The sequence below is a fragment of the Ochotona curzoniae genome, unplaced genomic scaffold (assembly GCF_017591425.1).
Source record: "Ochotona curzoniae isolate NIBS_2020 unplaced genomic scaffold, NIBS_Ocur_1.0 contig_908, whole genome shotgun sequence".
NCBI classification, from domain to species: domain Eukaryota; kingdom Metazoa; phylum Chordata; class Mammalia; order Lagomorpha; family Ochotonidae; genus Ochotona; species Ochotona curzoniae.
The window spans coordinates 19,104,987-19,117,211 of record NW_024466607.1 but is presented as its reverse complement, the minus strand read 5'-3'; the positions used below and the strand labels follow the sequence as shown (position 1 = coordinate 19,117,211).

General features: G+C 43.2%; 1 protein-coding gene across 1 annotated transcript in view; it reads right to left on the bottom strand.

Moving 5' to 3' along the window:
• The window catches only part of CACNA2D3 (calcium voltage-gated channel auxiliary subunit alpha2delta 3), a 696,258-nt gene that overhangs the window by 197,920 nt on the left and 486,113 nt on the right, over positions 1–12,225 (bottom strand). The window contains exon 14 of the mRNA XM_040994648.1: positions 4,452–4,469. Coding sequence (XP_040850582.1) covers positions 4,452–4,469 — 18 coding nt within the window. The remainder of the gene's footprint in view (positions 1–4,451; positions 4,470–12,225) is intronic.

Here is a 12,225-nt window from a genome sequence, read left to right as displayed (position 1 = left end):
AACAGTCCTGGTTTAGAAATGCATAGCAAAGGTTCCTGACCATGCTCCTATAAAAGAGTAAATGATAAGGAGGAAGACAGGGTTATCACAACAAGAAATAACAGTTTACATATAGAGCAAGTAAAGGCAAAAGCAAATGAGTCATAAACCAGAACCAAATATAAACAGTTATCACCTCTTAGTTTGGCACTTCATTTGCACTGATTGAGCTGGTTATATAACTATAATGAAACAGTAAAATCACTAGACCTGAAGTTCTATGAAACAGCAGCTTTGCAAACTTTCAATTTTCTATTTTCAATCACAGTTAATTTCACAGTTAAAGTATAGATGTTAAATGAGGCAAAGAATGATAAATGACATCCCACAATTGCTAAAATCTGATTACAGCGAGATAAGAGCTCGGCCAAATTCCTCCTGCACATATTTGCACCTTGAACAAGAGGAGGAAAAAATGAAAGAAAGTATAGATGACTGCTCCCTTTATTTCCCCCGAAATATAAAGGTAAACAAGGAAACAAAGGAAATGCAAATGGACTCAGGGCCCATTTACATGGGGCTATGAGAGGAATTAATAAAACAGTTCCCTCCTGAAAAAAACAAAAATCGACCTCCATTTAAGAAGTTAATTTATGCACTCCTGAGTCCTCATACAAGTTAAACAGCACAGAATATCACAGCAGGCGTAGAACAACAGATCTTGAACCCTGCTGTGTTTGTTCAAGAAGGCAAGTTAAGCTATTCCTAACAGGAAACAAAACACGCGGTTGGGCTATTAGACAGGGATCGTTTTGCCATACAGTGCCGCTCTGAATGCATCAATTGCTGTTCCAAACAGGATTAGAGATGTGGTTTGCTTTAACTATGGTTTTGAAAAAAATGCTTATGCCTCTTCCAGCCTCTCAGGCTGATATTAACTAATACAGTGCCAGGAAAGACACAGAACACCTGGAACAGCCTCCAGAAATATTTAGTAAATCCCAAAGGTGTGTGAAAGCAACAGAGAAAGTAGAGAGCAAACAGCGGTAATTCCCAAGGAGTATTTCTGACTTTGGACCTTCAAGGCCCATTCCACATTATCTCACAACAAACAATGAATGCACAGGGAGTTGCAACTGACAAAAACACCTTCAAGGTTATTGAACAATTATTCATAACTGTCTTTAGGCAATTCTGTAATGATATTATCATAATGGGGACCTCAGTTCTTCTGTGGAAGTCAAGAATTATTACGAATGGGGGGATAGGCGAAAGCAGATATTTCACGCACAGGGACTTTTCTTCGTCACTGAAGCCACCAAAGATTCATCCACTGGAGACACTGGTTGTTTTCAGAATAAGGAATGAATTTCTGATGGCTTGTAGACGTTGGATGTTTATTACCACACGGTGTTTAGCTAAGCATTTTAAAATCTGCATTTGCAAAAATATGAAACCTTCATCAGGTACATTCCTGGTTAGCTCCACCCCAGTGTTGCCACAAGGGTTGAAATTCATAATGAATTTGGAGCTGCTTAAGCATCATGAGAAAAAACAAAATTAAGAAAACTGCTTTGCAAACCGTTGTTCTAGAAAAGTGCCACAAAGCACTAGTAGTGGAGTGTTACAAGACCTTCGTAGTATTAGAATCATGAAAATCATAATTTATAGACCACAATCACTAATGTTTGCTACACAGAAGAGGGACACCCAAATGGGACATTTTTAGTTGTAGATCAGCCAAGAGATTAAAACAAGCATGTTTACAGAGACATAACTATTTAAAATATTTATACAGAAAACAGTTGCAGATGATACAAAACCAGATTCCAACAAAAACACAGCACAAATGCAGACACCATATGGTCCAATGTATGCGCTCATGACCTCCTGTAAAAGATGCAGCGGCTGTCAATGGCTCCCTTTTGCCCCTAGAATAACAAACTCTTGGATTTAGAAAGAGCTCATTATCATGTCCACAGATGGCTGAAATCTCTGGGTGTTGTCAAAGGCATTGGGAAGAAATATCTCAAAACAGTTGTTCTTCCAAAGTCTTTGCTGCATTGGAATTGCAAGCCCACTCTTCTCCTCTCCCCAACTCTATGAAGAAGGTGCAATGAGTTAATGCACCGTTTCTAATGAAAAAGAAAGAGTACTTTATGCCTGCAGGGCCTTTGACATTCCTTGAGTATCCATCGGGTTAGAGTCAGGACCACAAAACACAGCCCATGTCCTTCATCACCACCTACCATGTGACTGCTCTCTGGAGCCAGAGATCGGGGCCAGGCCAAATGGCAACTCTACTTTCAAGGGTTTGCAGCATATGTCAGTCTCTCTGCTAGGCACCAATAAGAGAAATGGCTTACTTAACAACACTGTAGCTTTAGCCTATCATCATCTTTAACAAGAATTCTTAGGCCTAGAAAGGTTAAGTAAGTTGACCCTGGTTACCATTGGACAAAGGTTAGAAGGGAAGCTACCATGGCTTTCACTTGTGAGCAAGTCAAGTAGCAACACAGGATTATTTAAGCAAAACAGATGCTTATGGAAATCTCACCCTTAAAGGCTTCTGCAAGTGTGACTGAGGCACTTCTAGGAAGGAGAGTGTGGGGGTGAGGTACCAAGGTCTCTGCAGATTGAGACTTGCAGGCCTGGTGGAGGTGTCTCCAATTACTGATCTGTCTCTTCTGAGCTCCCTGCACCCTCCAGCCTCCATTCCCAGAATTCATATTCAAACTTTCCTTCTTCAAACATCTGAACGGGACACAGAAGTTGTGAAATCGCTTTAAACAAAGGCTTGGCATCTTTGGTAAGGCCAGTACCTTTCTCTTTTTCACGCACAAGGAAAAATAGAAAAAGCCATCTTAGGCACAATAGAAAAAGGAGGTAGAGTTATTCCTGGGCTACACGGAGATACAGTCCACATCCCACACACCATGTCATGTATCTTCGGGAGTGGGCAAAGGACCAAGGGACCCACTGCATTTTCCTTGACTCTGAACTTCAGTGACAGGCTCCCATTTTCAGGCCAGGTGATGTCAATCACAGCATGATGACAAAGGGAAGGAGGACCATGAGGTGAGTGCTCCTGGAGAATCATATATCCTGGTGACATTTGTTCTTACCCTACTCTACATGGTTTATTTTAGATGTTTTAGAAACTCTACAGCTGACAGCATCCCCGATGCATGAGGGATCCTCTACCAAAGGAAAGCCTTCCTTTGTGGATCAGTGGAAACTTGACAAAGGCTAGTTCATGAAGGCTGGTCCATTTTTTGAGCACCTAATGCGTTCATTCTCTCTATACAATAATTCTATATGTGGCCGGTGAAGACAGCATGTCCCACCAAAGACACTGACTGGACCTCCCAAACACTCTGGGATGCTGACCATCTATTTACCCTGGAAACAGATGCTATCTTTGAATGCATCAACGTTTAATGAAGTGTTTCAGTCCTTTCGTGATGGCACTGAAGTGTAATCAAACATCACCACAAGCCAAATCACAAACTAGCACGTCTTGCCTTGTTTAAATATCTCCAATATATTTGAGTAACTGTGTAATGATTTCTAGGCCTCTGGTTGTCCATATGGTCTGAACAGACTTTCTTTCGGAAAGCAGTTGTGTTCTCACTCTCTCAATGACTAGGAACCAAATCATTTTCACTACAAAATGCAGAGTTTGGGAGATATTGCTTAGATTTCAGGGTAGTGCCCTACCTTAACTTTTTGAAATGAAATCACATTTGGCCTCCAGAAACAGTCCTTTCAGACATCTTTGTGAAAAGCAGAGGAACAATGCAGCAGGCATCACAACATGTTTTCTGCTATAACTGTCCGTAGGATACAATGACACATGCCATGGGGACAACACAGCAAAGCCATCACTGCAACCACATGGAGTCCTTCTGGACAGTGAACATTCTAGATGGTGGAAATAGTTCATCTCAGACAATGAGGACCAGTGAAAGGGTCTGGCCACTGACAAGGACGCCTCATGGTGCCCCGGGGACAGGCACATTGGGGTGAGCAAAGGAGCTGCTCATTCTGTAATTCATGAGGCCCGAGGGGAGTTTCAGAGATGTGGTTTAAAGGCTTGGGATTTGCATGGCTTATCCACATGGTGTGTCTCCCAGAGAGATGAGTCCAGGGAAGGCCTGGAATGTAATGTTTGATGGAACACGTCAGACCTAATCTCGACTTGCTATTTGAGAATTCTTAGGGAAATGGCCAGACTTGAAGTCAACTTCCCCCTCCCTGCCCCCTCAACCACTGGCCATGTCGGCGGTCATTGGGAGTGCTAACTAGGCAAGTGGCAGTGGCACTGTGTCTGCTGGCCTCTCTGTTCCTCTTACTTCAGCTGTGAGAAGAAAACCATTTCACTGGTCATGAACAGTGCTAAACACGCAAACCATGGAGACATGCATGATTTGTGAGATCTGAGGAAGGCTGGAATGGGATGCAGAGTTTACCTTTTGTGCCTGAGGGAGCTGGAAAACAAGGGGAAACAAAATAGAACAAAAAGGGAAAGAAAAAAAATCAGTCATTATATAAGAATTGGAGATTCAACTGTAAAACTTCATTTTGTTTCCACTGGCAAAGAGCAAAACCAAAATGGAGAGAGAAAGGATAGGATAAAACTGCAACCAAGCTCTTGTGACTGTTTTAAAGCAAAGCTCCACTGTTGACTGCTCAGTCCACAATCTGAACCCGTGGTATTAACCATTCATCATTTGTTCTAGCAAAGGTTTTGGGAATTCCCTAGCCCCCAAAACATCTGATAATCCCTTGAGAGCTGGATGCAAATCACTTTCAAGTGGCTCCAAGAGGACAGTTTCTGCTTCGTGTAAGCCGACAAGTCTCACCCAAACGGTGGTGGTCTGGTGACATTTGGGACTGTCCCACTGGGGAGAGCGAGGAGAGAAGGGAGCAACAGGTGCTGGCTTTTACTGGGCAAAGGCTGGAGGCATCCCAAACACCTACAACATCCCATGCAGGGTCAAACATCCCCCATTACAGAGAATTATCCAACAAATACATCAGTGGTGACAGGCTTGAAATGCCCTCCTGTGCTAAAGGTGAGACTGTGAGGAATGCCCTGGTTTTAAAATCCATTTTTCTTGCTTTGTAGCCCTTTTACTGTTTCCTTCATTGGTGGCTAAGGAAGAATTCGTGAGGATTTGTATACTTAATGTAAAGCTGATGTTCTAAGAACAATGAAAGGCAGTCTGGAATGGAATCAACATTATCCTTGTATTAAATACATCATCTAGGAAGCACATCATGGTCAAGATCTCCCATCACAGACATGAACCTTCATCATGTGTAAACGTATCACCAGGCACTACGTTAAGTCCATTACTTACACTATCCCATTAAATCACAGCCACCTAATGCTACGTACCTCCACTTAAGGGAAAAATAAAATGGAACTTAGAGGTTAAGTAATCATACAGTGTCCCAGACACAACACATGGCACCACAGGGCTGCGCCCTTTTAGAACATACAAATTTAAGTCAACTCAGACATTAATAGATATCACAAAGATTTGTGAATGGTGATGAGGAGATTTTTCCCCTATCTCTGTAGAGATTATAACATCAAAAGAATTAGGACATACAAGAGAACTAGATGTCGTAGGGTCCCCACGTAAACCCTCTGCGTTACCCACTTCATTTTGTCCTGAGAGGAATGCTCTCCCTTGCTGTGCAGCAAGATCAGTGCTGAGCTAGGCTGCTGCCCTGTGGATGCAGCTCAGTAAACGGCAGAAGAGACACACTGGAACAAACAAGCTGGGACTGACACTGTGGCAAGCAGGCGAAGCTGCCACCTGTGACGCCAGCATCCCTACGGTGCCAGTTGATATCCTGACTGCTCCGTTTCTCACCTAGCTCCTTGCTGATGGCCTATGCTGATGAAGCTCTTGACTTCCGACTTCCAGCTGTTGCAACCATCCAGGGACTAAACCAGTGGGTAGAAGATTTCTCTCTCTCTCTCTTCTCCTCCCTCCCTCCTTTCTTCCCTTTCTGACTTTCAAAGCAAATGCATAAATACCATAACAAGGCAAAACACAAGACCCTTTGGACCTTGCGACATTTCTAAAATGGTACTGAGAACCCTCCCCTCCAAAAGCAGTCCACCACCACTCCAGCACTTAGTCGTCAACATTTTTTTCTCAACAGGCCTCCTGACTGACAAGGCACGAAGGCAGGCATGCGTTCTTGGCTGGCTCTTCGTGCCTTTGACTGGCTGTTCCACAAGGACACTCAAGTGTCTTTGGTGCTTCCCAAGGTTTCAGAACAAAATAAATCACAGCATGAGACACTGGACCTACAACGAAGAATCCCTTTAGTTTCTGAAGTATTAAACATCTTTTCACACCAAGGGAAAGAAACCTTGGACATACAAATGGTGTGGGATGAAAAATGTGTGTTTCCTTAAGAAAGCATTTGTGCTGAATCACAGCTTAGATTGTATGAAATGCATAAGGCTCTGTGAGAATTACAAATGTTTGATGAACGACAGAATAAATGCCAAAATTAAGCCCTGCAAAAAAACCAAAAATAAAAAAAACAGATTTTACCGGCCTCTTGGACAGGAAAGCTGTCTGTCTATTGTCTCTATCTCTCTCTTCCTTTTTTTCCCCTTTATTCTTGGTTGAGCAGGAAACACCTCTTTTGATTTACTCACTCAGGCACAAGAGAAGAGATGCTGGGAAGGAAAATGAGAGACTAGGCCTTTGTGGTGATGTCCACAGTTTAAGACTTCTCCCCAACTCTCCGCAAAACATGTATTTTCCTCAAGAAATAACTCATGAGAACAAAGAGTAACTTTCCCATTGGAACTTTCAAATAAAGTAAATTACAGCTTGGGATGCCCGAAACAGGTTGGACCTCTGAGAAGCAGGCTGAGAATAGAACATAACAAATTTAGATCAGATTGTCTGCAGCCACAGACGCTAGTGTTGGGAGCCAGCCTTCCCTGCGGCGTCATTCACCCAACGTTCATGAATGGTACATGGAGTGCCAACCTGAGAGTTAGACCAGCTGCACACTTGGTCCACCCTGGATCGTGGTTGGAGTCCCTCCCTTGGCACATGCCTTCTAGTCTTTGGCAATGTGCTTCTCTGTAAAACACAATGACAAAGGTGGGCTCAAGCATTATTGGGTCAGATCTTGGATGATCAACACATTTTACCTTAAGAAAAAAACTGATGACTTATTAATAGCCATCTTGGGGGTTATACTGAGAAGACTTCTGAAGCTATTTCTGAGTTTGATTGGAAAGAACATCATAGCTGATAAGCAACATTAAGCTGTAAGAAATCAGGAAGTCCTGAGCACACCCATGGGCACAAGAATCATCTTTAGAAGTTTCACGGCAGCTTTGCTTTGTAGTTATGATCTTACCTGGAAGTACCACATGCCTCTCTCCCCTGCTAGACCACATGCTCTAACATGATTCCTGCTCTGTGTATATGTCTGAGATTTTCTAATGTATGACTGGTACTTTATATGTTAATAAGTCAACTTCTTGCTAGGGTATAATCAGGGTTGATGTTAGGGAAATGTTAGTGAGATAATTTTTTTTTAATTTAGTAATTTAATTAAAAGGCAGAGTGACAGGGGGAGAAAAGAGAGGAGGGCTGGAGGGAAGGAGAGAGAAAGGGAGGGTGAGGGAAAGAGAGAAGATCTTCCACTTGCAGCTTCATTCCCAAATGCCCACAATAGCCATGGATGGGCCAGAGTAAAAACCAGGTTCCTGAAACTCCATCCAGGTCTCCCAAGTGGATGGCAGAGACCCAAGCACTTGGGTCTTATCTAAAGCCTTCTTAGGCACATTAGCAGGAAGGCAGTTCAGACGTGTAGGACCTGTACTCAAATTGGCCCTGCAATTTGGAATGTAGAGATCTCAAGTTAACTTGTTGTGCCACAACGGCCACCCTGATCTACGTCATTCTTCAATCTATATTCCTTACCACAATGATAATCCTACAAAGAATTTTAAGAGAAAAAAATCTCTCTGCTAGAATGAAAAATATGAAACTTCTGGGTTATCAAAGGCCTGGTGTAGACTTCTGTGTCTAATTGTCTCATGGACTTGGTTATTTTTATAAAACCTGTGTGCTCATTTCTTGTCATCATGAGGCCTGAGCTGACTTCTCTTCCTGCCTATGAAGAAAGGTCATTTGCTCTGCCAAGATGCCTTGTCAGCCAGAGAAAACCTGGACCCACCTCAATGGGTCCCTAAGGGGTAGGGAGAGGCAGTGTTGGCTACCTGATTACCTGATTCTTTTTTTTTTTTAAGATTTATTTTTATTATTTTTTCATTGGAAAGGCGGATATACAGAGAGGAGAGACAGAGAGGAAGATCTTCCATCCGATGATTCACTCCAAGTGAGCGCAATGGCCGATACTATGCCGATCCGAAGCCAGGAGCCTCTTCCGGGTCTCCCACGCGGGTGCAGGGTCCCAAAGCTTTGGGCCGTCCTCGACTGCTTTCCCAGGCCACAGGCAGGGAGCTGGAAGGGAAGTGGAGCTGTTGGGATTAGAACCGGCGCCCATATGGGATCCCAGGCGTGCAAGGCGAGGACCTTTAACCACTTGCGCCACCGCGCCGGGCACGATTACCTGATTCTATAATCACGTGTATAAAGATACATCCTCCCCTCATTTTTTGAAAAGAAGGATAAATTTGAGAAGTAACAGTGTGCTGTGGGCTTGGATGTTTCCAGGGTGCTGCTCGTGTCACACTTGGTGTTTCTGATATGGTACAATGGAGTTTCTATCAGGAATCACAGGAGAGTTTGGCCAATTTGCAGGATATAACATCAACAGAAAAACCATTAGTAGCTTTATATACCAACAATGCCCTGGCTCAGAAAAAAAAGTATATAAGACCAGTCCCATTCACAACACTACAAACACACTTCAATATCTTGGAATATATTTAACCAAGGGTGCAAAATATTTCTACAATGATGACAATTCCAGAATATTAATGAAAGAAATAGAAGAAGACACAAAAAGAAAAATCTCCAATGTTCATGGATTGGAAGGATTAGTATTACCAAAGTATCCATACACCCACCCCCCTAAAAAAATTCACAGATTAAATATAATCCCAATCAAAATTCTTCAAAGATCTAAAAAAAAAAATCGTAAAACTTGTATACTCATATTGAAACACAAAAGGACCCCAAGTAGCCCAAACCAATCTTAAACAACAAAACGGAAGAGTTACCACAATACTAGATTCTAATACCTGTTACAGGCTTGTTCCAATCAAAACAGGCTGGTACTAGTACAAAAATACACCTGTAGACCAATGGAACACAACAGAAATCAATCCTCAAAAATAATCCACGCATCTATAACCAACTAATCTTTGACAAATAAGCTAAAATGATTCCCTAGAGAAAGAACACTCATTTTTAACAAATGGTGTCAGGAAAACTGGATTTCTACATATAGAAGTTTGAAACAAGACCCTACCTTATACACCATCCAAAAATCAACTCACAATAGAGCAAGCACATCAACTTAAAACAGTCAAATCACTAGAGGAAAACACAGGGAAAACACTATAAGACATTGGCAAAAGCAAAGTCTTCTTGGATAAGACCCTAAAAGCCCAGACAATAAAAGTGGCCACTTGGGGAGTAACCAGCAGATTACTTCTCTCTATATATCTGCTTTTCCAATAAAAACAAATAAATCTTTAATAAACAAGTAAATATTGCATCATTGACTCATACTATATAAATAACAACATATTCTTCTTTTGAAATGAAAGTAGGAAGGCAAGGGAAAGCCACAGCTGCAACACCAGCATCCTATATGAGTGACAGTTTGAGTCCTGGCTGCTCCATTTCCAATCCAGCTCTCTATTAATGTATTTGGGAAAGCAGTCGAAGATGCCCCAAAAGGTTTGGGCCTCTGCATCCCCCTGGGGGACCCAGAAGAACCTCTGACTCCTAGCTTTGGAACAGCCCAACCCTGATCATTTGGGGAGTGAACAGACAAATGGAAGACATCTCTCTCTGTCTCTCTGAAATAGATAAATATTGTTTAAAAATAATGAGAAAGAGAGAAAGGGAGAGGGGAAGACTGTGGTCTTCATGCTGGCCAAGTGGTACTAGCACCAATCCAAGCACACTAAGGCTTCGGGGACCTCATGGACCATTGTCTCTGGGCATGATCTCTATGTCGTGGACAGATGCTGACATCACTCCTTACAGAAGAGTCTGGACACACACAGAGGACCCAGCTCAATACGAGTACAGCAGGTGGCCTAGGAGGTCTGCTGTAGCACAAACTGTTCACCATGTCCTCTCCTGCTCTTCTCTCAGTCCAGACCTCATCCTCACTGGGAAAGGCCTAATTTTCTGGTGAGTTGTTACTGCCTTCAAGAAGTCTCATCTAATTTCCCATGTCCTCATAATGCTACAACCTTCCTATCCCTAAAACAGTAACTGATAGTTGCCATAACTACCATTCTGTGCTTGCTTTTTGATAACACAAATCCAACATTTGTGCAGACTCAGCCAGCTAACTCTATTAGAGATAGGTGTGGCCAAATGATTTAAGTTGCAGTTAGTGAACTGTGTGGCTGTGGCTTTTCCAAGGGGTGTCTTCCTGGGCCCAGCACAATAGTGTAGTGGCTAAAATCCTCGCCTTGAATGTAAAAGCATCCCATATGAGTGCCGGTTCTAATCCCAGCAGCCCCACTTCCCATCCAGCTCCTTGTCCACGGCCTGGGAAAGCAGTTGAGGATGGCCTAAAGCCTTGGGACCCTGCACCCATGTGGGAGACCTGGAGGGGATCCTGGGTTTAGATTGGCTCAGCTCCAGCCATTGCGAGCACTTGGGGAGTGAACCATCAGACGGAAGATCTTCCTCTCTGTCTCTCCTTTTTTCATATCTGCATTTCCAATAAAAATAAATAAATCTTTAAAAGGGGGGGAGCTTCCCTCCATAAAGCTTCCAGGAAAGGAGATATGAAGCGTAGAATTCCAGCAGTCATTCTGGCCTGTGAGGTTATCTTGAGGTTGGAAACCACACACCAGGATCTGGAGGACAGTTGTAATGACAAACTGTTGCTCATGTAAGAGTTCTGACATGCTATTCATCATTCTCAGGTCTTCACCTAAATTCACTTTATGAAATTTCACAGTACCCTTACTGAGTAAGCTCAATTATTACTCCAGTTTTTCAGAAGATGAAGTGAGCAAGTCATACTGCCAGAGAGCAGCACACACAGCGAGATTTGAGAGGACAGGCCAGTGAGGAGGCCACCCGCACGACGCAGATGAGAGGGGACAGAGACCTGGCTGGAGGACTGGTGCCAGAGGTGGTAGGCGCCATTCTAACCCCAGATCAACTGTAAGACGCAGATGTTAAGAGCACATCACGGCATAAGAAAAGGCATCCAGAATGACTCTGAGTTTTCTGGCCTAGAATAATGCAAACATAGAGCTGCCACTTACTGAGAAGACAGCCATGAGGAAAGCATATTTGAGGAAAAGTGCCTCAAGTCCAGTTTTGTACAAAGTTAACAGTTTAAAAGCTGAGGCGACATCCATCAGTGTAGCTCCACCAACTTCCAGAGTCAAGTGGTCTCTTTTTTCAAAAACAAAATTCCAATTAAAGACCCATTGATCAAAACAACACATTGCACTATGAAATATGTAAAGACCAAATGGGGAACAAAGTATTTTCCTGCCAACTGTGTACAATAAAAAATGGCCTGGCCTCCATATGTTTATTTCATTTGTAAAACTGGCCCCTTGCCTCAGGCCTTACGAATGAGAGATCCTGACAGCTGCCCAGGTTCTTTGTGGATGTGTACATGGAAACTTCCATTTTCTTTAACGATGTGGACAAAGTTTGCCACTTCCTTCCATCACAGGGATGTGATGTTCATCCACTCAAGCTCCAACACGCAACATGCAGGCCAAGGAGGGAAGAGCCTTCCAGGAGCCAAAATTAGATGGTATAGGATGCACTTCCCATTATCCACTGCTGCCTCTCCATGTAGCCCTGCTACTCATCTGGGTCCCCTCATTGCACTCCTGTTCTCTACTCATTCACCAAGATCCCAAAGTGCATGCCTGAGGCACACATTTGGCCTAATGGTTCAAATACCAGCTAAAATGCCTGTGGCCCTCACTGGAGGACCTTGGGGTGAGGGGTTAGATTCCCAGCTCTAGCCCCTGACTCCAGTCTCTAGCTGGCATGCATCTAG